Below are 27084 nucleotides of genomic sequence, written 5' to 3' on the forward strand. Positions count from 1 at the left end.
GTAGCCAATAATAAGAAAATTTCCGAAATTTTTTAAATTGTTTTGAAATTTTGTGTCATTGAAGTCATGTAAACAATAATTAGAAGATAAATCCTCTAACAAGACTAATTTCAGTTGCAGTAGAAAGCAAGTGGGTCCTGTCAATACTGAGACTGACCACCAGTTCACAAAAAAGTTTTATGATTGGTTAATGTTCAAAAAAACTTTCGAAAAATTATTTTTAAAATCTTTGCAGCCATTAGCTGTCCACTCAAAGCACTAGATATGTTCAATTGAGGCCCATTACGGATTATATTGCACTGTTAGTCATTGAGTTCATGCCATTCAATTTTTTTGATGGTGAACTTCCACATGAGACCAGAACTAATATTTTTATTGCCTTTAGTCTATTAGGAACACAAAATTGCTTCATTTTTTGCCGTGAAATTTAATTTTGAAAAACTGTTTTTATAGAAAATATTTTAATTTGAAGAAAAATTACACTAAAAGTGAACAATTATCCCGTGTTCACACAAAACGTCAATCCTCGATAACTCCTCGAAAAAAACAAAAATAAAAAAAAATCTTTTTAATTTTGAATTCTACGCTGGACCAGCTTTTTAATGATACCACTCACATTTCTCTACAATGAATATATCGATCGGCCAAAATTTTCTGAACAAAAAAACCCATTTGAGTATATAGTCCCCCCCACAAGTGGGGTCGGAACAAAAAATAGCTCTTTTCTCAGAGGTTTCCTCAAAGTGAATACAAATCAATTTAATTCTAGAATAATGAGAGCCTTTTCACCTGGTTGAGACAACTAGTCGAGCCGATGCAGAACAGTCAGCTTGAATTCTGTGCAGTGATAACCTGTATTTTAAACCCCTTCTTCCCTGCTGACGTTTTTCGCTTTGGAAACATACTCAGTGTCTAATTCTCTACTTGAAAAAATCACACTTTGAGATTTGAATTCCGTTTTATTTCATCCAAGATGTCCGATCTCTGCTAGCAAAATTATAATATTCGTCTACAGTAACTGCAAAGCATGAGAGGTGGGCAAAAGCTACCAAGTACAAAGAGGGCATTTAATGTGTAATGATATGAAATGAGTTCACGTTTCTCTCTACAAACAAAAAGTTTGCGAGAAAAAATCGAAGTCGGATTGAGTTGAAAAAGGCTTCACAAATGCAGGCATCGGATCACGTGTTCTCAGGTGAAGCCATGCAGAAGTCCTCAAAAGCTGTTTGTTTCACCTAAAGCATAAGAAGCAAATGCCAGTGAATAAAATTGAACAACAGTTCGCAAAAAGAACAGGATGAAATGTGGGGAATAATAGAAAAAGGGCAGCTGAGAACAGTAAAATGCTGCCTAATGCTGTTCCGCATCGATTACGCAGAAACCACAAGTACTTTTATTATTAAGTCAATGAAATTAGATTTTAAGCAAACTTTAAAAAATACTTCAGGGTCGACCATAATAGCAATAACCATGAGAGACATATCGATTTAATGAAACCAAACCAACCTTAATCGGTTGTAGGAATAGATAGGACTTTGGCTTTAAATTAGTCAGAAAACAAATTGACGACTGTTTTTTTAGCAATTTATTTAGGTACCATTTTGGTCAAACTGTGCTATTAGTCCAGTTATATCGAATAATAATTTTTCAATATCTTGCGCAGAAAAATAGTAAAAAGAGCATCAAAATCTTTGCTGCCTCGATATTGTAGATTGAAAAAGAAATGAAAACAATTTGCACCTGTGAAAATGTATGTCGGTACGCTTGTTTCACCAGTAGAAATTGAAAGTAGTTTTCCCCCTGAATTTCAAGATATTTTTTTGGTTAAGGATAATTTAACACCAATTATATGATTTTAGAGCACATTCGTCTCTTACTTGATAACTGGTGGCGTTTTAGTTGAATTAGTTCATGTGATCTCTGACACAATGCTTTCTACGGCCACGTTATCATCGACAGCTTTAATTGAAAAATTATTCCACTTTTTTGCTGGATCGTCTCTTAATAAGCTGTAGATTCTGCTATTTTCTTCAGTTTTGGTTTCTTCAGTAATAAATTGGTATAAACTTCACTTTGTGGGTAGATAAATTGTTCAGTTTTCATCCCGAGACGATTGTTTACTTTTATTAGAAGATCTGTGTGTCATTGTGAATTAATGCACTTAAAATTAGACTCCAGCAACTTTTGACCTTTTCATGCATAGAAAAAAATAACACTAGAAGCGAAAAAAATAAACAAGTCAACAAATGGAAGATTTGAAGATACTGATATTAGTTTCTTTATTTACGACATCGTTTACAGTGGTGTGTTGTGTATTGGCTAATATGGACATGATTATGATAGCAGAAGGCTTTAAGAGCGAAGATCCTGACATCCTCAAGTTGCACATGGAAGCGGGACTGTGGAAAGTTTGCGTCTATTCTGAGAAAAAAGAGGAGTGTCTTGGAATCTGTGAGTGAAAAAGTGACTTTAAACATTGCAATTCGAAAGAGCTTCATTTTAAGAATTGCATTACGTGATCAAATGCCCTTTTAACTATTGGCAATATTTTTTGCGTAAAATGTCTTAATTTATGATATACGCAAACAATAATATGCAACTAGTGTTTTTAATGCTCAATTCGTAATCCCAGAGACCTGCCTTCGTTTTTTGGGTCTTTCCCATTACAGTCTCCTGGCTTAATGGTTATATAACGTATATCCCCCCCCCCATTTCCCGTAAATGAACCGTAATGGGGCTATAAATTCGCGAGGGGTTGTAATGGGAAAGAACCAAATTTTCACATAAAAGATCCGAATGCTGTAGAGGACAGTGATTACAACTATTGAATTAAAGCTCTCTATTACCTTTTCAGTTAAAAAATAATATTTAAGAACATGCCGACAATGAAAGCTTATATAGGAGGAAAGCGCAAAAAACCAACAAAGCAATCGATTTGATCTTCTATTGGTCTAGGTTGCTAAAAAGATATTCACAAGTCTGTAATTCAGAAACCAATTTTTCCAGAAAAAGCATATTGACAGTTACTCCTGGCTGTTTGTTAACACTCTTTTGCCTTTTATTTTCCTTGTTCTACAATAAAAGTGCAGGATACCATATCGATTCGGTGTAACAAGTAGTGTCTGATTTTTCAGTCAAAAGGGTGCGAGTTTAACTATAATCAATTTTCAGTAACTGTTTGATGTTTTATCTGAGATGCGCAGAATTGTTTTGGACAAAAACTCAAAAACTATAGAAGGTCTCAATTAGGCCTGTTACGTAGTAAATGGACGAATTATTAGCCAATCAGAATCGAGTATTTCTAAACTTTAAAATATGAATTAAATACGTTCTAATATACGTAGAAAGTTCCGAAAAAGTTCATTTAACCTAATTTTAAGTAAATATAACCACTATATGTATCGAATAAGCTGGTTTTGGCTTAATATTTTAGGTTTTCTAGACAATTGCCGATTGAATACGAACTGATTTTGACGTCAATGACATCAGACGAAAAAACCTGTTAAATGAACAACAAAATCTTGCCGTCTAAGTTCCACTTGTTGCTATGTACGTATTAAAGCTTCTACGTTGAATGGTTGACCTTTGCTTAGCAGAACAAGTTGCTTTGTACACCGATAATGCTGACACGTTGTTGCTATCTTCGATGAGTTAATACGTTGTTCTAAGCCTAACACGCTACTTTATGATGAAGGTTGCTATGTACTTACGATAACTTATACGCTGCTTTATATCGATTTGGATGAAGAATTCAGCTTACGAAAGAGTGTTTTCACCTTTAATCTGGTGCCGCTAGGGTTCTGAACACCTTTCAGCCTAATTGTTTGAATTGTGACAAACTTATTCAAATCTGACATTCAGTGTCTACTGTTAAGTTGTAATTTCAGGACTATATTCCATAATTATAATATGTTGAATGCGTGTTGAATTTATACGTGCTTTGTGTTGAAGTTATCAGCCAATTTATCCATATCCTTCGATCGGATCACCTTTAATGCTAATTACTGAGCTGGTAAATGGTGTGAGTTTATTGAACTATCTTATTGACAAGAGGGATGCAGCAACACTGCAGCAGATGGTAGCATGGTATGCCCAGATTACAAGACCCATGGAATACTCGAAGTCACGAAAGCCCATACACAAGAATTGGAAGCCGGCAACATACTATTGAAATCATTAAAATTGTGCAAGATCTGAGTCACAGCGGGGAAGGATACTATAACGTTGAGAGTGGAGGAGTACTATGTGACCACCATGGGGGGGGGAATGAGCCTCTGAGGTGTTATGTACCCGCGAGTGTGAACAGACGGCATTTCTCTTCAGCCCCAGATGTGTGATCCAAAGAACAACGATGAGTGACACCTGCTCAATCAACAAAAAGTTTTAATTGCTGTCAGGACGCGCCGGAAGAAAAAATTGTAGGACAGAAACATATGCTATATTATTTTTGCAGTAAAGTTTTTAGATAGTTTAGACGGAAATTTCAGTCCCAAACACTGGTATTTATAATAGTGGATAATTGACTGTAATCTTTTTTGTAACCGGTCACCAATAATCCCGACAGTTGAATTTCTTGAGTTTAAAAAACATCAAGGTTCGGAGTTTGAGCAAAGCTTCCGATATTCACAAATCCCTTTCCGCCAGTTTGTAAAAAAAAGCAAGTAGTACTATCTTGGCAAATCTCAGCGAATTAGAATACTTTTTGGAGAAGGGAGCTGAGAACCTTTTTTAAGAGAAAAAAACATCGATTTTGAAAATTTTGGGTCGAATGTTGAGAATTTCAGACAAATTGGTCCATTATGGCTACATAGCAAAAAATTGTTTTCAGGATTACCGTTCCGTAATCAAGAATTTGCAAAAAATTGACCAAAATTTGAAAAAATTGGACAGAGAAATTGGACCTCTCTATGGCCACCATGGTGTGAGATATAAACTCACAACCTCTGGCTCAAAAAAAGATTGTCTTCTTATTATCTTCGCATCTCCTTTTCGTACCGTACCGTCCGCTTCTTTTTCGTTCTTTAACTCCGCCATTCACAATTTCCGTTCATTTTTCATCAACGTCACTCTCCCAAAAATTTTGTTCTTCGTTTTCGTTTCCAATCATTCCGTTTTTTCTTGCATTCACAGTTGTTTTTGTCCGCCTAATTTTTTCCTTTGATGTAGCATGTTGTCATATATGATGAAGTATGTTGTGTTTTTGTTGCAGTATGTTGATTAAGCTAGTATGCTGGTTAGTTGCTTTGGTCTTGTTGCTTTCTAGGGTGTGACTTAAGTTTGTTCTAGAGTTACGGCTAGTTGGTTCCTGGACTTTTCCAACTCACTAATTTACTAGCAGCTTTGTTGTAATATATTGATTTTTGCTGCCGTATGTTTGCGTGTAACTGTATGATTGTTAGTTGGTTTAGGTTTTTGCCTTCTAGGGTGTGACTTAAGTTTATTCTGGAGTCATGGCTAGATTGTTTCTTAACTTTTCCAGCTTTCATAGACTACATACAAAATCTCTGCATATTACTTAACTTTTGCTGTAGTTTGTTTAATATTGTTGGTATGCTGATCGGTTGTTTAGGTTTGAATATTGCTAGGGTGTGACTTAAGTTTATTCTGGAGTTACAGCTAGTAAATTTCTCGCTCTTTTCATCCATTTAGTATACTACTGCTCTGCCGTAAATTAGTTCGTTATTCGTATATATAAAGCCCCATAATGACTTGTGCTAGTTTGTCTCTTGCAGTAGCATCTCTCCTCCTCTCTAGGGTGTGACTTAAGTTTATTCTGGAGTTACGGCTAGTTTGTTTGGTAGAGTTTGTTGCTATGGTCTGCCAGCGTTTGAACTTCCCGCCTCCTCGCTCGTGGCCTACCTCCCTATCCTGATATTCCGTATTCCCGTTTTGTCGGGCGCCGTCCGCCCGACGTTTCCGTCTCGTCAGTACCGTTTTCCCGTTCCGTCGCGCGCCGTCAGCCCGACGTCTTCGTCTCGTCTCTACCGTTTTCCCGTTTCGTCGCGCGCCGTCCGCCCGACGTTTCCGCCTCGTCCGTACCGTTTTCCCGTTTCCCGTTTGTCCGTTCCGACCGTCTCGTTACCGGTTTCTTCGTGCGTCGCTTGTTCCGCGTTTCCGTCCTGTCTGTAGCGTTGCGCGTTGCTCGCCCAACTTCCCGTCCGTAACGTCTCCGTTTTGTCGCGCGTTGCTCGCTCGACTTCCCTTGTGTCTTTTGTCTTCCCTCCGCGCTGAGTGTATAGCGTTAAGCGCTTCACTTCTGTTTTTGTCGGGCACTGTGGGCTCGACGACCTTTTCTGTTCTTTGGGCGGTTTGTTTTACAGACTGTCTACAGTGTGCTGTGTTTGGTGCATTTTGCGTTGAGTTTGTTTTGCGTGGATTTGGTTTGTTTGGAGTGTGCTTATAATAGATAACCGCTTGCAGTGGTAGTTTTGCTGGTCATTGGAGATAATAACATCGTGATGTCTAATAGTCTTGATAGAAAAGTAAAAAAACTGTACGCGGCCAGGTCAAAGCGTGAAGCTGAATTGCATGCTATACATGAAGACATCCTCCATAGTATAAATAGTCAAAGTAGGCGAGTGAAAGTTGAACGCCTAGTAACAAAGTGCAACAAAGCATTTATGACTGTTGTAGACAAAAATGAGGACCTGATTGCATTTGCTGGAAAACCAGAGGACCCAAGTGCTCTTGTTCCTTCATTAGAGTCTTACTTGGAAGCAATGACAACTAAGAACGACAACATACTCACTTCAGCACGAAACTACATCAACTCTGCTGATGATAAAGTGAGTGCGTTCCAGGAACCAAGGGCTTCCATTCGTTCTAGACTTCCCTCAATTATGACATCGTCAAAAACATCCAGTCAGCGTAAACATGATTATGTAATTGCTCAGATGAAGCGTGAAGAAATTGAAAAACAGAATGAGGCAGCCATTCGCCTTGCTAAACAGAAAAACAAATGGAAATAGATGAATTGGAGGAAATTAACAGGAAACGGTTGGCAGAGGCAAATCTGCAAGAATTTGAATTGCTGGACGCCGTTTCTAAAGGTAGCCAATCTGAAACAACTGCAAGTGCTAGGAGCTCAATGAGAAGTGAAAAGGCTGTTCAGGATTGGATCAACACCTCACTTGCTTTAAGTTTTAATAACAACGAGAAAACTGGTGAACCAGAGGTTACGAAAGAACTAGCCACAATAACGCCGAAGCAGTGGAAAATCACAACACTGACATTTCAAGGCAATCGATTCCAAAAAATTGTCGATGCAATTATTTTTTAAGCATTGAGACCTTGCAGCAACTCGACCCCTATTATACTCCACCTGAAAATTTTTTGGCTGCTGCTAACACACAGGCGTTGTACCAGGCGCACCTAAGGGCGCAAATGGATCAAACAGGCCAATAAGGCATGGCACTTCCGAGCGTATCCAACCAAGTAACCGCGGATAGTCACCCGCCTTCTGTACACGCCCCAGGGGCTTCTCCACCACCCATTCAACAGCCCATTCCACCACAACCGTTCGCACCGCAAGTAAATCAAAATAATGCCTCCGAGTTAATTCCCAACGCAAAACTTCAATTCTTAAGGAGACCTGAAACATCAAGGCTGCCTAAGAATGATTCGGCCCCGCGTATATTCTCCCGACAACAAATTAATTTTGTCCCCTGAGCACCAAACGCCACTCTTCCTCCTTTTCCCTCAACAAATCATCCAGCCCCCGCAATAAACGTTCCCTCGCACCCAAGCGCCCCACCAAGTCCAAACACTCAACAGCACAACTCCGAACCCGCTCATCCTAACGACCTTCCCAATCCGAACTCAGTCTTCGCACCTAACATCACTGCTCCCATCCTACACGCCCCTTTGATTGATCAGCCTCTCGTCAACGAAACTTTTCAAAATAATAATAACCGAGTACACAAAGTTGTACGTTCTGTTGTTCCGCCTGTCCCAAATATGCCCACTATCCCTCTTGGCCAAAACTTTGTGCCAAATATGAGTCATTGGCGGTTTCCACAACACAGACCGTCAATAGTCAACCAAGACACAACCACCGTGAATAGTCTGCCTCTAAATATACACAACCATATCGCACCCTCAAGCACTAATATTCCACAACGAATATATTCGAATTCACCCCTTTTGATTGATATGCAACCACCATCAGGTGCACAGCAGGAAAACCCAACCGCGACTACTAGTAATGTCGTACCTGGTCTAGCCACTCCTGTTTTTCAGCCAGCATACCCTTATGTTGGGCCCACACCGTTGAGTTGGAGTGGTCCGCAGATGTCTGCACCTGCCCCTCCGATACCGGACACTGCGTCATTGATTGGGGAGTTGGCTGACGCAATAAACAGCAAGAAAAATGACCCCTTGCCAGAATGGAAACTTGCTCAGTATAATAGCGATCCATTGCAATGGCACGAGTTGTATGGTCAATTCAAAAGCGCGATTGACTCGCAAACGCTCACTGATGACGTTAAATTGACATACCTTAAGACACTCGTCACTGGTAAAGCAAAGATTGCAATCGCCGAGTTTGCTTACTGTGGTTTAATGTACAAGGATGCACTAAGGACTTTGGAACGTAAATTTGGCCAGCCACAGGCAGTCGTAAGTGCACACTTGGATAAACTAAGCAACTTTCCGCCTCCTAAAATGCACAATAGTGATAACATCATTAACTATTCTGCAGCCATATCCAGCCTCGTTGGTGTTTTCAAGTCACTATCATATGATGCTGACTTGAAGAGCGCTTCCCTACTTAACCAAGCGGTTCAGAAGTTACCACCAAACATGAAAGAGTCATGGTCACTCTTTACGGTTAAGAAGCACTGGGTCAAGCCTACCCTCCTTGACTTTGAAGATAAAGAAAAGGCTGAGGCCCATGTTCTTATGAAACAAAGCGCAACCAAGGCCAAACCTGAAGAGAACATCACTTCAGTAACAAAGACCCAAAACAGCCTCAAAAGTGTTTGCATCAAACTTACAACAAAGGGACACAAAGAAGCAAATTCCATCTTCTTCCACAAACACTTACTCTCGGTGCATTGTATGCAAAGGTAACCACCGGCTATGGGAGTGTCGAGTTTTCAAAGAAAAGACTCCAACCCAGAGAGCTAAGTTGTTGGCGGATAACAAACTTTGCATTTCGTGCTTAAGGAACAAGCACACGTTCCACCAGTGCCCTCAGCCAAGAAAGTGCCAAGCAGAGGGGTGTAATAGTTCGCATAACTCACTATTGCATGGAGCAGATAGGGTTTTCCCAAACAAACATTCAACAAATCCCAATACTATACACTCTTCTGGCAACACAGGTCAAAGTAAAGCAACTACTAGTCAACAGCCGTCTAATAAGACCACAACAATGTCATCTGTTACTGATGTTAAGGGGCTCCTTCAGGTAACGGAATTGCAGTTTGTCAATTCGTCCGGTTTAGATACCAGGGCTTTAGTGTTGTGTGATACCGCCAGCAGTAACGCTTGGGTGGCCGGTAGTCTCGCAGATAGACTCGGTTTCCACGGTAAATCACTTAAGCTAACTGTCAAGGGTATTAATACCGAAGAAGTAGTTGACACTAGGATTGTTGAAGTTACTGTGAAACCAAGAGAACATCAAGATTTCGAACCATTTACCATCAACCCTTTCGTTAAAGAGAGTCTGAACGTCGGCTCTGATATAATTAATGTACAGGCCCTGCAAGAGACTTATCCACAGTTAGCGGTCCTTGATCCCGTGACATATTCCTATAAAGACATTGAGATGATACTCGGACAAGATGTCTATCATGCCATCCTCCCGTTAGAATACTTCTCTGCCGATGAGAAGCGTTCACCCGTTGCCGTACGCTTACCCATAGGTTGGGTCTTAAGCGGTCCGTTAACATCAAGTTCTTGTTTAACCTCAACGTGCTTTAAAGTGAATATCGAACATGACAATGAGTTAGCAAGTCAAGTAAAGTCATGGTACGACATTGAATCATTCGGGGCAAACATGCAGGTCGACTCCAGATCTGCAGCAGACGCAAGGGCTCACGAGATCCTTGAGAGTACCACCATACACAATGGCCTGAGATATGATGTCGAAATGCTGTGGGCAGCAGACAACATCCAGCTCCCAAATAATTACTTCTCCTCCCTTGTGCAACTAAAATCGCTCGAAAAACGTTTGGTCAAGGACGAAGACCTCAGAGAGAAGTATACTAGTACCATCAAGGAAGACCTAAATAAGGGGTATGTAATTGAGATTCGGGACGCTCACAAGGTTGAGAGCCGGTCTGATAAAGAGTGGTACCTATCCCACCATCCGGTTTTAAACCCGAACAAACCAGGTAAGGTGCGTAGGGTGCTCAATGGAGCAGCAAAATTTCATGGCGCGTCACTGAATAAATCTTTGCTCACTGGCCCTGATCTGCTCCAAAATCTTATTTAGGTACTTCTTCGCTTCCGACAACATCCATATGCCGTCTCCGCCGACATCGAGGGAATGTTTCTACAGGTTGGCGTGTTACCATCAGATCAACCATCACTTCGCTTTCTGTGGCGGGAGGACCCCACAACTAATGTTGTAGTGTATCAATATACGCGCCATATATTCGTGGCTAAAGACTAGCCCACATGCGCCAACTATGCATTGCAACGCACTGCGAGAGACAATGCCAAGTTTTATCCCGAAGCTGCAAAAGCCGTCCTTGAAAACTTCTACATGGACGATTATCTTGACTCAATGGAGTCTCCAGAGAAAGCCATCAATAGATCGAAAGAATTGGTACATCTTCTCCATCTCGGTGGGTTCAAGCTTACAAAGTTCGTAGGCAATGTACCAAATCTGGCTGACCGAATTGATGGTTCCTTTCAGTCTACTGAGCCCAAAGTTATTGTTTCATGTCAGGAGGATTCATCGCATGTGCTAGGTTTAAAGTGGGATCATACTAATGACACTTTAGTTGTGAGTAGGGGTACAAGCTGCGCTATCACCAAGTCCCTCACGCAACGCTTGGTCCTAAATCTTGTCTCGAAAGTTTTTGACCCCATTGGTCTTGTCGCACCTTTTACGGTCGGTGCGCGACTGCTCTTAAAAGACATCTGGCGTGTCACAGGACAACAATGGGATGACGAGCTCCCACAGGACATCGTTCAAAGATTTTTGGTTTGGAGTGCGGACTTACCAAAGCTTGAAAACATCAAAATTCCCCGAAGTTACTTTAGTGGACCCTTTGATAAAATAGAGTTGCATATGTTCGGTGACAGTTCGCAGGATATTTTCAGTGCGGTCGCATTCTTGCGAGCCCAAGTAAAAACACCTACGGGCCAAGAAAGAACAAAGCTTGCGTTTGTTTTGGGGAAAGCGCGCGTGGCGCCAATGAGAGTAATGACTGTCCCAAAACTCGAATTACAAGCAGCTCTACTTGCCGCTCGACTTAAAAGAGAAATTACACAAGCACTTACCGTTACTGTTAACCAAGTATTCATGTGGACAGACAGCACGACCGTTCTCCAATGGATTAACTCAAATGAAAAGCAACCAATCTTTGTTGCAAACCGTGATTGCGAAATTTTGGAGTATACTAGCGTTGACCAATGGAACCACGTCGCAAATAAGGATAATCCAGCTGACGCTGGCACGCGTGGAATGTCCGCTGAGATTTTGCAACTAAGCAGTTGGGTCAGAGGTCCAAATTTCTTAACTAATTCACGTTTCCCGTTTGTACCGAACAAAGACGTCATTAATAACATCAAACTTGGCGTCAACAAAGCAGTCACTATAGAAGACACTGTTTCTCTCCCTATATCTGTTAAAAAACAGACAACTCCCGTTCCGTCTTTATTCCCATTTGATAAGTTTAGTTCTTATCAAAAGTACTTGCGCATTGCCGCATACGTTCTCCGGCTTTTTCCGAAACATGCCGGCTACCGTAATCTTGATGGTAGCATTACTGACCCTACTGAACTTGACGAAGAGCGTCATCTACAGTACTTGGTTGAAGGAGAGTCTTTTGAAGCCGAAAGAAAAGATCTTCTTGACAATAAGGTCGTCAAACGGAGTAGCCGAATCGCTCCACATTCACCGTTTATTAGTCCAAATGGGCTAATCCGTTCCTCGGGCCGCAGCAAGCGGTTAATTGAAGTTGGATTTAACGTAAAGTACCCAATCATCTTAGATCAACGTCATCCGTTTGTGAAACTGTTCCTTGAACACACGCACGTAAAGCATTATCATCAGGGCGTTGAATACCTAAGATCAATTATGCAGCAACACTATACAGTACTGAAACTAAGATCATCCTTGCGTTCCATCAAAGCACACTGTCTGAGATGCCGCGAATTTCAAGCTGTAACTATGCAACCAATCATGTCTGACTTACCTAAGGAGAGACTTGCTTACCAGTCTCCTCCCTTCACGAACACTGGCGTTGACTACTTTGGGCCATTGTATGATACTGTCCGCCGTACTACTGAGAAAAGGTGGGGCTTCCTCTTCACCTGTCTCACTACTCGCGCTGTCCATGTCGAGATAGTTACATCCATGGACACCAGTTCTTGTGTTATGGGACTTGAGCGGTTTGTGTCACGTAGGGGTACACCTGCCATGATTTGGTCAGACAATGGCACTAACTTTATTGGAGCGGAGAAAGAACTCCGAGAAAGTATTGAAAAGTGGAACGTTGTCAACATTGCAGCTGAGCTCGCTCACAAAGGTAGAAAGTGGAGGTTCAATCCACCCAGCGCACCACATCAAGGTGGCATCTGGGAGAGGTTGGTACGCAGTTTCTAGCGCGTGTTGTATACTATTCTTGGCACGCGTCGCCTCACGGATGAGGTACTTCATACTACCTTTTGTCTCGTGGAGAATGCCCTCAATTTGCGTCCTTTAACACCCGTAAGCGCTGATCGGTGCGATTTGAACGCTTTAACGCCCAACCACTTTCTTTTAGGAGATTACTCTACCTGTATTCCGTCTGTTGTCGGCCACAATGAGTTCGACCATCGTAAACGTTACGCCCGTGCGCAGTCATACGCTAATGCGATCTGGTCCCGTTGGATCAAAGAGTACGTACCGACGCTGAACCGACGCTCTAAGTGGCAGACGCCTGCCGAGCAACACCTTAAGACCGGTGACTTGGTTTGGATAGTTGAGGAAACCGATCCTAGGGGTTACTACCCAACCGCTCGGATTGTGGAACTCCGTTACGGCTCCGATAGCGTCGCGCGCTCCGCCGCTTTACGTACGTCGACCGGTTCACTCGTCAGCCCGCTTGTAAAACTTGTACCAGTTTTCCCAACATCTTCTTCCGGGCCGGAGTATGTTATGTAGTAAATGGACGAATTATTGGCCAATCAGAATCGAGTATTTCTAAACTTTAAAATATGAATTAAATACGTTCTAATATACGTAGAAAGTTCCGAAAAAGTTCATTTAACCTAATTTTAAGTAAATATAACCACTATATGTATCGAATAAGCCGGTTTTCGGCTTAAAATTTTAGGTTTTCTAGACAATTGCCGATTGAATACGAACTGATTTTGACGTCAATGACATCAGACGAAAAAACCTGTTAAATGAACAACAAAATCTAGCCGTCTAAGTTCCACTTGTTGCTATGTACGTATTAAAGCTTCTAAGTTGAATGGTTGACCTTTGCTTAGCAGAACAATTTGCTTTGTACACCGATAATGCTGACACGTTGTTGCTATCTTCGATGAGTTAATACGTTGTTCTAAGCCTAACACGCTACTTTATGATGATATGTACTTACGATAACTTATACGCTGCTTTATATCGATTTGGATGAAGAATTCAGCTTACGAAAGAGTGTTTTCACCTTTAATAAGGCCATAAAAAATGTTTCAACAGGATCTGAAATTGAATAAAAAGCAGACCATACGCAGAAAATCAGACCAAAAACACGCATTGTAATCATGTCAGCACTATAAATGAATGAAAGAGCTAAAAAGAATTCCTGTCACAATTAGGGAAAAATGTATAAATTATTATGGAAAAATTAATCTTTTAAATGTTCTGCAAAATATTTTAAAATGTTTAATTAACAAAAGGAAATGAAACAAAAATTTCACTTAAGGTTTGATGTACAACTATGCCATTTACAATGTATAACTGCGAATTATACGCGTGCAAAAAATTAACTTTGCATCCAACAATTTTCAAAACCAACCGAATAATTTTTATCGAAATGGGCGCCACAATTCTGAACCAATCACAGTGAAGTGCTGAGATTTTGGAAATTTTTCGTTTATCGGGACAAAATACTTGGAGCGAGATAAATTAAAGCAAACAATGATAATTGCGGACCACGGCCATGCCTCAGTGGCACGTTGGACTTGATATGATTTTATCACAACCGAATTAACGAACAAAGTGCCCTGGTTGCTTTGAAAGTAAATTACGCTAGTCTTTAGTTGAAACCTAATTGACATTAGATATGTGGTACTTTTAAAATGTTCCCCTGAAATTTTAAACGTTTCTACAGTGTTACGTTAGCCTAGTTGTAAGTAATCTACTTGCGGAACTCTTTTGACGACATCTATGATCTGTTGTAGAGTTTCCATTTCTGCTACTACTAGTTTTTGTACAAAACAATGCAATCAGGAGCTCATTTCAATCTAATCTAATCGTCTTTTAACGATAAGTTGCTCACTTAGTTCCATAGCGCAAGCAAAAGCAATTTTCCAAGTCAAGGTGCTCATTGATGATCAGATCTTTTCAGGCAAATATCTGTATTAATCAAATAATTTCACATGAGCTTTTTTTACTCCGTTTGTAGTTTTTGGTGCGCCACTTTCAGACCCAGCCAGAGGATAAACAGCCATGATCTGACGTTAGCTATTATTTTAGCTGAGTGGCTCGCTCGTGTTTAATCTCATGTAACATTTCTCATGACCAGACAGTAACTACGCACAAATAGATTACGCAAAGTTAAATACTAAAATAGCCGTTAAAAATTCTGTATCTTCTTCAAAAGGATTTTTTTTTTAAAATGCCCTTCTGATTTAACTAATGATTAAGTAAGCCGTATAGTTTAGAGATATCAGTATACTATATGTTTTAGTTTTTGCTCTGAGAATAACTTTTTACGGTAGACCTGGAAGCAATCATTTTTTCTCTATCACAGCGTAATTAAGTACTTGGATTAAGGATCTACCTGCCTTTATGGTCCAAATTATAAGATAATCAGTATTTTTACATATTTCAAACTTCCTAATTTTAACAAACATAGCCGGCAGATTACGAAAAATAACTGCGAAACAAAGTTACATAATCTAGAATATAGATAGCAACAAATACCGAACTTACTCAATGCAGCGGCCAATATTTTTAAAGAACAAAAAGGATTCAAACAGATTTTTGTTGAAAAAGGGGTCCTATATTAACCTTTAGAGGCGTTAGAGTTATCTCAACTGACCTAAAAAAATAAGAAGTCATTTATTGAGCGAGGTAAGTCTGTTGTGATAAAAAATTTGTCACACAGTTCAGCTTAAAACTCATCGCCAACTAGTTTAAGAAACAACATTACGCAAAAAGTGGCAAACTAGGAGTAAAATAGTGGCATATCGACATAGTTGCCCTTTTGATGTTTATGGCGTGAAAAAAATGTAGAACAAAAAGAGAGTCAGACGACGCTTACAGCTTCGCAGCTATAAAAATGTTTGAGTTTTGTTTGAAAAAAATCGTTGAAGAGCAGGCAATGAGGAGTACATCGCGCCCGTGGTGAGCCAAAAATCTCCTTTGATCTGAATTTATCTCGTTAATGATCAGACTTTAGGCAAAATAGAGAACTCATCCGAGTAATCACAAACCACATTTTAACATTTAACAACCCCACTACCGGGCGCTTTTAATCGTGACCATTAATTAGCACCTCCAAACAGGGTTCTGCGCTTTAAGAGTACGCGTTGACAGTAATTTTATTTCAGCCGAATTTACTGGGCAGGTTAAAGACGCAAAACTGAATCTCTATCGGAGTGAGAACGTTTCATCTGCGGTGCTGCTCATGATCGGAGCAGGTTGTGCATTTGTTCTCATTATCATCATAATAGTGCAATTGGGAAAATGTCTGGACCCGGAGAAATGTTTGGCTAAGACTTTGAACATTGCCTTTTCAATAGCTTCAGGTAAACTTTTTTCAGTAATGTCCCCTTAGGTTATTATTAATTACATGCAAACTCGAACCGCATCTTCCAAGATTCTGGCACATGACGATTAATTTGCAGCAACTTGTTAAATATATTATAAAAGTGTAACGTTTCCTCTCCTAGTAAAGACAAGAACAACATTACTACGCCCAGTATGTTTCAGGGTTTTCAAATCTGTCCGGATAGTATGCTTTTGCAGTTAGTTCTGTGAACTGTATTATCCGCTATAAAGTAGATTACAGTTGCTTACCTGATGCTAAATTAGTCAAAATAAAGAATCTTTAAGTTTTGCTGCTCAAAACCTTTTATGCCGCTAGTCACGTGGTTATACATGTCAAAATGGCATCTCTGATTGGTTGTAGATAAGGAAGTCAACAAAAAACGATCAATTTCCAACAGTGTCATTTTTTCATTGAAAATCTGATGTCACAAAAAATTTGTTCCCCATACAGAAGTTTTGTCAAACATTCTAACAACGGGTTGATTTACAAACCAATCGCGACGAATTTGATGCAATTTTATAATGAATTTCTTCTGTCTTTTCTTCCAAATAATTTTTCAAAGATAATTATAAGTTCACTATTCATGCTATTCTAAGTCCACTGTTTGTTTTGGCCCTGAGCTCATTAGCGTATATGTGAAGCTTGGCCTTCAAAAAAGAAACAAAATAACCGCATTTTGATCACACCCAACTACTTCCCAGAAAATCGACACCTGATACACCTTGATACACACATGCATGACCTTGACATCTCTCGCTTCCAAATAACATTTCAAATATAATTTTCAAGACTGCAGCGCAATAGAAATCGCATTTGGTGTTAGTGTAGTACACTCGGAATTCTCTCATTGGTGAAAGTCCAGTTTCGGTGACAAGAAAAAACTATTTATAATTGAAGTATTTCACGTAATTTTTGTTTTAGTCAAATTTTTTGGATCCATGCCAATGGTGATTTGAGTTTGAGTGTGTGTTTCACTTCCGCTGGTAAAGATTTTCTTTTGGCTTTGAGTTGCTTTGCTTATATGTAAAGCTCAGCCTTCCCGAAAAAAAAAACAAAATAACCGCATTTTGATGACACCCAATTTCTTCCCAGGGAATCGACACTTGATACACATCGATAAACACATGAATGATTTTCAAATCTCTCACTAAATTGGAGTAATACTGCCAGGAACTTGAAATGCCAACAATTCATGGAAAACCTATGAAGATCGTGGTAAAATCTATACAGGATAAAACTAGAAAACTTTTAGTGTTTTTATCCGGTGGCGGTCTTCTTTAATTCGTGTACTACGTCACAAACTAATTTGCAAGCCTAAAGAGTACTATTTACATATTTAACTAGATGCAATATGTACATCCAGATAAAAATTTCTCTTTACTGAAAAAAATTGGCTCACTTGTTGGTTAATAAGCTAACGGGAGTTAAATTTTCCCATAATTTCTTATTAGTTTTTAATAACTCTTGATAAGCCTGGATAATTTGTGCTTATTTCTTAAACTTTTGTATGTTTTGCTATTTCATTGCTGATTTTTTTTGCTTATCTTGGCAGTATCTTGTTTCTTGAAACCTTTTCAATGAAATTTTTCAACTTTGTACAAATTCTGATATTACAAAACACGGACCCTATCTTCTAAGATTCTTACACAAAAAAATTGTTTTGCAAGAAATTGTTAAATATTTTATGAAAATGTAACGTTTGCTCTCCTATTAAAGACGAGAAGAACACTAGTGCACCCAGTTCATCTCAACGGCTTCAAGTCTCTACTGGCATTAGGTTTTGGCAATTAGGTTTGTGAACTGTATTGTTTGCTATAAATTGGATTACGGTTACTTACATGATGCTCAAATAGTCCAAATAACGAATCATTGAGCTTTGCTTTGCTGCTAATCAAATGTTCTTCCGGCTCAGTAACCCAAAAAATTCCAATTGAAAACAACCAAATGTTGTTGAGTTGTTGATAATAACTCAGGCAATGATTTGAATCGAGAAAATCCCCATTTTTCAAGTCGGTATTTTCAACATACGTAAAACAGTCTTAAACCCAGATCTCCTAACCAAAAATCTGAATCTCCGGTTTCTTAATTGATTTCTAACTCTCAAATCTTAGCGAACAAATCTAGGTAAAGATAATGCCAGTAAAAAAATACTTCGATGCTTTGCATCAAGTTTGTTTGCTTTAAAAGTTTGTGCGTCAGAGAGAATTTGATGATCTCCTTGTTAATTCTTTTTTCGCAAGTCAAAGATGCCTAAACTATACGAACACTTATATGATTTACAGAAAAAGCACACAACAAAAATATTTTACCGCTCAATGAGTTCTGCTGCATTACGCACTGCCAGCCTCTTTGGTAGGACTATATTAAAAAGTTTCAACTTATTTTTGATAGTTTTTGGACTACTTTTTTGCTGCTAGTGATTTGGTTTTACATGACAAAATTGCATCTAAGATTGGTTGTTGATAAAGAAGTCAACAAAATCAGAACAATTTCCAACAGCGTCAATTTTTCATTGAATATCTGATGACACAAGAACTTTGATCACCATACAGAAATTTTGTCAAATATTCAAAGAATGGTTTGATTTACAAACCAATCCTGAAGTATTTGATGCAAATTTTAATTAAATTTCGTCTATCTTTTCTTCCAAATAAACTTTAAAATATAATTCTAAGTTCACTATTCATGCTAGTGTTAGTCCACTATTTGTTTTGGCCTTGAGTTCATTTGCTTATATGCAAAGCTCGGCCTTCAAAAAAGAAACAAAATAACCGCACTTTGATCACACCCAACTACTTCCCAGAAAATCGACACCTGATACAACTTGATACACACATGCATGACATTGACATTTCTCGCTTCCAAATAAACTTTCGAGTATAATTTTTAAGACTGCAGTGCAATAGAAATTGCGTTTGGTGTTAATAATGTACACTTGGATTTCTCTCATTGCTGAAAGGCCAGGTTCGGTGACAAAAAAGAAACTATAAATAACTGAAGTATTTCAAGTGATTTTTGTTTTAGTCAAGTTTTGAGGACCCATGGCAATTGTGATTTGAGTTTGAGTGTGCGAGTGTGCGCAAACTTAACGGTTATATGCTATTCGAAGTTCACTATTTGTTTTGGTTTTGAGTTGCTTTGCTTATATGTAAAGCTCAGTCTTCCCGAAAAGAAACAAAATAACCGCATTTTAATGACACCCAATTACTTCCCAGGGAATCGACACTTGATACACCTTGATAAACACATGAATGATCTTGAAATCTCTCACTAAATTGGACTTATCCTGCCAGGAACTTGAAATGGCAACATTTCATGGTAAACCTTGGAAGATATTGGTCAGATCTTTACAGGATAAAACCAGAAACCTTTTAGTGTGGGTCTTTTCAGTGGCGGTCCTTTTTAAGGCATTTACTACGTTTCAATTTAATGTACAAACCAAAAGAGCACCATTTACATTTTTACTATGTAAATCCACTTAAAAATTTCATTCAACTGAAAAAAAAAATAGGCTCACTTGTTGGTTAATAAGCTAACTAGAGCTGAATTGTCCCTCAATTTCGTTTTAGTATATAATAATTATTGATAAATCTTGATAATCAGTGCTTCTTCTTACAACTTTTTTATGTATTGGCATTTTATTGTTAATTTTCTTGCTTGTCTTGGAAAGATCTTTTTCTTGAAACCCTTTCAAAGAAAGCTTTCAAGTTTGTACAAATCATGTTTTCAGAGTAGGTGCCATTTGAGGATCTTTAGTTACCATATTTGAGTTACCATATTTTTTACCATATTCTTGAGTTACCATATTTTAGTATATTTCCTATAAAGGTGTATCAAGTTTCTGTTTGCAAGGTAAGTATTGCAGTGTGTTGGAAAGTCGAATGTTGTAGGAGTATGTACACGAATCGAGTCCACAACCATTTTCTAGATAACGGTCAGAGCAACACATTGAAACATTGTCAAAGGTCGGTGTGGGCCTAATCCGTATATTTATCATTATTTTAGAGATATAAATTTTTGTCAGCAATGTCGCCCGAAAGCTGACGAAAAACAAGGTGAAAAATAAGTCTTAGATTGAAATGCTGGATAGGAAAATTAACAAAGCATGAATAGAAAGCATAGAAAAAACAATGAAACATGAAGAGAAACTGTTCACATTTATAAAAACTAAGAAAAAAAGTGAAGATGTGGTTCCTTTTTTATAGTTCTTCTTTCTATTTTAGCTCCATAAACAGTTTCAAACAAGTACTTCAAGTGTGTTTAGATTATTATTTAAAACATCTTTAATAATTTATCCAAATTTATTCGCCGACAAAGGCCTCGTTTATATTTTAAAACATGTACCTCGTTAGCGTAATGAGGCAGAAAGAGAAGTTACGATCAAAGATGCGTTTAAATAGTGCCTCTGTCTAAAATTCCGTAGTCTGTTTTGCAGTTGGAAATTTTTGGCCATAACGTCGGTTGAAAAAGACACTCTGCAAAAATGACTACCTACTTGCATAAATTGTACAAAATTATACAACTCCACTAAATAAGCAATTCTACATGTCAGAAAAATTTAAATTGTTATTCGAAAAAAATGAGAACATCTTCAGATTGAAAAATATTTCTAAATTGAAATTTCAATTTAGAAATAAATATCAATTTGAAGATGTTCTCATTTTTTAAACGATTGTTAATGATTGCATTTTTACATAGTAAAAATGTGTGACTCTCTTTTTTCCCAAAAATGTGACATGAAAAAGTGTTTTGAAAAGTCCAATATTTAATATAAGCAAATATTAAAAGCAATAATTATCCCACAGCTAGTGGTGAGACTATGTTTTAATCATGCATAGTTTTGGCGCTCAGCGTTTTTTTTTTGCGCTGAAACTTTGATTTTAACTTGCTACATTTTACCAAAAAAGTCTCATGAACCCATAGAAGTCTTCTTGAAGTTCGTGTTCAGGCTTCAATTTTAACCACAACTGCTTCAAATTGCAGCCATATTAATATGATAAACCAAATCTGATTTCAGACGAACATAGTGCTACAAAAAAACGGTGAATTCACTTGAACTAGAAATCAAAACTGGCTCAAGTTTCTTAACACTTTTCCTAATGGTTTACTTAAAGATTACCACAGCAGAAATCACATATATTCAAACGCTCGCTAAGATTACCAGTACGCAAGTATTTAAGTTACTTATTTCGACTTGGAAAAATTTACACAAATTTAGGCCTGGTTTCCCTCGCTTATATCCAGGATAGAATAAGAAGCTCGTGTTGTGAAGGCGGCCTGTATTAATACACTTCATTTTGATTAAATTAAAATCCGTTTTTTACAGATGCAATGCAAATCTTCCCCCCAAGTTCAAAAAAGAAGATGCAGATTTCTTCAGGGAAAAGACAATAGATCCTGATAAAAAAGACCCCAAAAAACTATCATTGCTGCGGCTGTAAGTGAAGTTAAAATCAGAAACTAGGCGCCAACGAAATATATATTTGATGCTCTCAGTTTTAGATTGTTTTAATTTCTGGAGTTTTAAAAAATTTTCCGTGAGAAAAAAAGAATTAAAATTCTTGTCTTCTTGGCCAAAAAGAAAAATAAAATATAAATAACCTCACTATGAACGTGAGTTTGCAGTTCGCTTCCTATGGGCTCAAACGGAGCTGAGATGAAATTGTAAATTCTCTCAGCGAAATGGTATGGAATAAAAATCAAATTGACACAAATAAATCAGAAAACGGCAGCAGACAACTGCCTTAAGTCTTCTTGAAAACTTCCTAAATCTTTTTAACTTTAAAATATTTTCTTAACTTCACTTAGAAATACATTATGCTATTCCAAAATCTTGAACAAAAAAATTATCCAAGTCGAAGAATAACGGATTAGCGAAACCGTCATTCGCCAGCAGCTCAACCCAATAGCATCGAATTTAGCGTACGTTTTTAGTTAAACAATCTATCTAATTAATTTAACTTTTCAGCCCCATATGTAAATTTTATTTAGGATTTATTAGCGCGAACAGGTCTTGGGCATACATCTTTGCCTTCGACTTATTTATTCCTTTTATCAGATAGATCGACATACAGACAGGGACTCCGAAGTTTGTACTCCGTAAAAACCCGCTCTATTTGATATCATATCTCCAAGCAATGTTTGCATAATCAAGTATTATTTGCTTTGAATAGCCAAAGTCGGCCTCTCAACGGGTAATAATAATCAAGCCACGTTTTGACAAGTTGACACAGATGTCTAGAAGCAATGCATGATCGGTTGCACGTCGATGTGTGACAACGAAAATTTCAATGATTTAGAATTTGAGAGAAACAGAAACCTTGTAGATACTAGTTATTAGCAGCATCAAACATTTCTTGATCAGTTCCATCATAGTTTCTGAACGACCAAAAAATTTAAATATGCCCTTATTAGCGACATGATTTCGTTTTATTTGTTTTCAGCAATTTTCAAAATTTGTTCATTTTCAGAGATAGGAAAATTTTTGTGTTCAAATATAGGGTTATGGATATGAAACAACTGTCACTGTCTCCTATCGTTTTGCGCCTCTTTACAATTCTCAACAAATTGCAAACAAGTCGGTTTCTTACGAATATATCAAAATCCAAAGGTGCGGAGACAAAATTTTTGTCCTAATGAAAGAGGAAAAGTTGTTGTTTGAGCATCCTACTGGAGAAAAATGCAAAACAAACTGGCAATTTTTGCCAGGTCTGCCCGTCCCATAGGTAAGTTTGAAAGATGGAGCCAGCTAACACTTAGCACCTAATTGGAATTAATCGGGGCCCCAAAAAGTCAACTTTTTAAATTTTGTCACCATAGAAACAAAAACAATACACAAATTAAGCTTCTGCAGAAACAACTATCGTAATGTCTGGAGGACAATATATTTTAATCGAACCATGGAAGCAACATGACGGTAAGAAAGTCTCCCCTTTCTCGCAATTTAACAATTTAAAGTCAAACCATTTTCTGGCCTGTTTCCTACAACTATCTCTAATCAGTGGGCTAATTTCTCATTAATAAAGCCTTCCAAAAACACAGTCTTAAAACAAGAAAGTGGACGCCACCGTATCAGTGTACGAGATATAAGCCAAATTAAACTTTTTTGACAATAGATCTCCCGAATACATGACATAATCTTCAAATATCACGCCAAGTTACCGCTCAAGACTGTCAAGGCTTATCAAAGCAAATAAGAACTTGCGAACAAAAAGAAAAGAAATTAATTTTTTGGACTTTTTTCCGGGCCAATTTGAAATAGATGAAGAACTTAAAGAGCATTTATCCGATTCTGCCTGCCTTATTATGATATCATTTGTGCTCGATCTTCACAATTTAATTGAAACTACAATTAAACTTTTTTTTAAATTTAAAGAAAATTGAGTGTTAACAACAAGATTTCAAAGCTACTTATGTATGCTTTTTAGGCATTGCCGTTGCTTGAGGGAGCCTCCAACAAAACTTTGTTTAAAAAGAAATATAAGTAAAGCAGCTATAGTTTTGTGTAAAATCTGTGCTCTCATTTCTCAATTTAAAATGCTATGCTCTTTTTCACTCTCCACTCGTACTTTGACCCTCAAATGCCATGAAAACGATTTTGTGAGAATTTTGAGAACATTTTCTGCGCAAACCACAGCTGATGAGAATCTTCCTTGTACTCATTTTTTAAACACTAAACACTAAACGAAAACTTTTTTGCGGTCAACTTAGCTATATAAATTGTTATAACTGCGGATATCTTGTTATAACTGTGATTTTCCGCACTAAAAAGTTGTAAAAAGTTTTCAACTATTGGAAAAATTTCTGTTGTTGCAGTTTCTGAAGTTGGCAGTTCTTTCTGGTGAAATTCAAAATAGCTTCAAAAATTCAAAACATTTGTTTTTGAAGTTACTTGAGACTTAAATGTTAAAGCATAAAAATATTTTGCTGCGGATACCTGCAACGTTCAGAATGCAAAAATTTTATTTTGTCTTTATTTTTTTTTAAAAAACAATTTTCCTACTGCAATTTTTTTTGCGTTTCATATAACTGCAACTGCATTAAGTAACAAAGATACTGGTAGTTTGGCACTTTTAGTGCTTTTTCAGTTCTTAAATGTCTCAAAATACAAGATTCTACCGTAAAAAGTTTTCATCAGCTTTTTCTGGATATATTTGGCAATTTTTTGTTTTCGTCACAACTAGCTAGCTCTGGGGCGAGTTCACAATCTCTGTTAAATGTTTTTTCCTTCGAATGTTTTAATATGCCAAAAAATGGCAAGAGCAAATAAATAAATTTTTTCGCATAATTTCATGAAGATTTGAGATAGATTTTTTTTTCAATATATGTCGGGACCTTATAAATCAAATCCCTCAATGAAAGATATTCGGATCATTTCATAAGATTTGTAAGAGCAACAAATGTTTCAGTTTACGCATTGGCCTACTATCTAGCTTCACAGCAAAAGTGATAGAAGTTTCAGTCTTCACAGGCAAGGCAATCCTTATAACCTAAAGTCACAAACTTTCTTGATATGACCAATCTGTTTCAACTGGCGTTATGTATATATAAATCCAATTTTTTGAATAATTTTGGAGATCAAATACAATTATCTAAAACTCGTGCTAGAACAAGCGTGATTGAGACTCTACTGAGGAAAGAATATGGGACCTAAATGAGTGACCGGAGTCAAAGTTTGTTGTTATTTAACTTTCACATGTTTTGTTTGTTTTTTCGAAACATCTGACTGCGGCATTTGATCTTTTTAGTGATGAGTCAAATGAGACAAAATATGACTTTTTTGACCATTCATGATAAAATTTGTGTAAGATTTTTTTTATCAGATAGTCTCACGATAAAAATTTCCAGTGAGAAAATTTTTTGTCTTTAAAAATGTATTAGCTGATTTTACAAGAGAAAAATTCCAGTCAGCAAATGTTTTTTGGGTTAGATCTAACAAGATTGTAATTCTTATGGGTAAGATAGTATCTGATCGCACAAGAGGGAAGTTTGTAGTCAGCAGTTTGCACATTAAATTTTCAGTGGTATTTACTCTCTTACGCTCGTTTGACATTTTAAAAAGCAAACAGCTAACTTGGTTATGTCTCATGGGCCAGCGTTGAGCCTCAGCACTCCAAGAATCTTGATATGAATCAATAAATAACCGATCAGATTATGACGACTGAACAAGATCAGCTTATATATAAAACCGTATTCGAATCAATGACCCACTTTTTTCCATGCTAATCACTGTTTTGGCCCACGAAAAGATACTGTATGATGGATATGAATTAGTTTTTTTAAAAAAAATTTTGCTAACTCGAGTTCACCGAAGGTACAACAAAAAAGAGAAAATTTAAGAAATCTTTGGTATGTTTGCTTCAAAAACCTGTAAATCGTTGGTAGGTTTGGTTTGAAATGTCATAACTTGTCGACATGTTCGACTGGAAACTTAATAAATTGTCTGTTTTTTTTTCGTACGGAGTTTATGTTATAGTCAAAGTTATGATGTCTCTTCTACTCGAAGGATTTTCAAAAGTACTTCTTCGAGAAACTAGAAAAACCATGAGGTCGTTTTCTTCAGATCTTATTTAAACTCAGTGACTGTATACATGTTTGATTGCTCATAACCTGTTTGCTAAATATTTGAATTCAAAACCAACAGAAAATTCGAAAAATTCGAGTTTGTTCAATTAGTTTTGTCAGTGAACTAAGGCAAAATTCACAATCTTGGAAAAAAATTTCTCCAAGAAGTACTTTTGAGGGTACAGCGAAAAATACATACGGTTTCCTAGAATGAAAATGGACATATTCCAGAGTAGATAAAGTACTTAAAGTATCATGATGGTTTTAGCCTTCTGGTGTTCTGTTGGAGCTCTTCTAGTCTTAATCTGTTACTCCAAATGTGTGAGCAGCATGCAGGGATCCGAGTTACAATCTGCGGACCAAACAAACACGTACAAAGTTCTCAGTTACACCTTTGCCCAACTGGCCCCAAAGGTCAAGTCAGTTCAGGGGGTGAAGTACACCACTGACCAATTTTATGATCTTAAGGGTAAATTTAGATGGCCGTTTGTGATGGTGATTTTGACACTTTGTTTCTCACTGCTAACTTTAACATTCATCATGGTCGGCATCTGTTGCTGTTCTGGAGAGAAAAAGAAAGAGCGGAAGAGCAGTAAGAAGAAAAAAGTTAAGAGGTCACGAGAACCGGAAGAGTGAAAGAAGACGCTCTTGATGAAAATTCAAATCTTTTAAATCTATGCAAGCAGTTTAGAAGTCATCCGCGAAAATCATGCAAGTTTCATTTCGGACAACAAAACAGAGTGAAATGATTAACAAACATGAGAACGGATATTTTCTGTTATGGTTACTACAGTACATAATTATTTACTAAAGTCAAATCTGGGTTACTCTGTAACCGATTGCAATGTTCTTCTAATAAATATTATTAATGTTAATAATCTACACGCCCGAATCTGTTAATTCTAATGTGTTTCAGTTCTTTACAATAACCAATTCAGAAGAACAGGACGGGAGAAAATTGACCATTGTAGATACCAGTTTTCAGGAAAATTTATTGAGAATTAAAGAGCGAATGGGTTCTGAACTTGTTTGCGCGGTCGCAAATTGAATTTGCTTTGTTTATGACTTTGAATGCTTTTCATTTGCTTCAACATTGATCATGCGCATTGAAGTGCAGCGAGTTAGACAATTATTATCGGCGGCTAGAGCAATTTGCGGTCAATGTCTCTTCCGTGTGTACAGGATAAAAAGTGCGTGAAAATGTATCCGGGTTGCTTTTTTGTGTCCAATATTTCAAAATATGTACCTAACGATTTCAGTGATGAACATCACAACACGTTTGTTATCGCCATCGAGAAGTTATCAAACTATGAGGCGAAGTTGTAGCGAAGCATATCAATTTGAGAGACTGATAGCCATTGTT

General features: G+C 37.6%; 2 protein-coding genes across 2 annotated transcripts in view; one reads left to right on the top strand and one right to left on the bottom strand.

Moving 5' to 3' along the window:
• Window positions 1-933: 933 nt before the first annotated feature.
• The window catches only part of LOC142348454 (uncharacterized), a 53300-nt gene continuing 27149 nt past the window's right edge, over window positions 934-27084 (bottom strand). The window contains exon 3 of the mRNA XM_075399816.1: window positions 934-1235. Within this exon, the coding sequence (XP_075255931.1) occupies window positions 1216-1235 (20 nt within the window). The 3' untranslated portion in view covers window positions 934-1215. The remainder of the gene's footprint in view (window positions 1236-27084) is intronic.
• LOC142348453 (uncharacterized) lies at window positions 2185-26701 on the top strand. The gene is made up of 3 exons (XM_075399815.1): window positions 2185-2451; window positions 15937-16134; window positions 25990-26701. The coding sequence occupies exons 1-3, from the start codon at window positions 2247-2249 to the stop codon at window positions 26355-26357; spliced, it is 771 nt and encodes a 256-aa protein (XP_075255930.1). The 5' UTR covers window positions 2185-2246; the 3' UTR covers window positions 26358-26701.

Source organism: Convolutriloba macropyga, chromosome 10 (assembly GCF_964194025.1).
Source record: "Convolutriloba macropyga chromosome 10, txConMacr16.3, whole genome shotgun sequence".
Classification (NCBI taxonomy): domain Eukaryota; kingdom Metazoa; phylum Xenacoelomorpha; order Acoela; family Convolutidae; genus Convolutriloba; species Convolutriloba macropyga.

Coding starts and splice junctions, on each gene's coding strand:
- LOC142348453 (XM_075399815.1), top strand. CDS start 2,247: ATGGAAGATTTGAAGATACTGATATTAGTTTCTTTATTTACGACATCG. Junction 2,452..15,936: donor AGAGGAGTGTCTTGGAATCT/GTGAGTGAAAAA, acceptor ATTTTATTTCAG/CCGAATTTACTGGGCAGGTT. Junction 16,135..25,989: donor TGCCTTTTCAATAGCTTCAG/GTAAACTTTTTT, acceptor TGATGGTTTTAG/CCTTCTGGTGTTCTGTTGGA.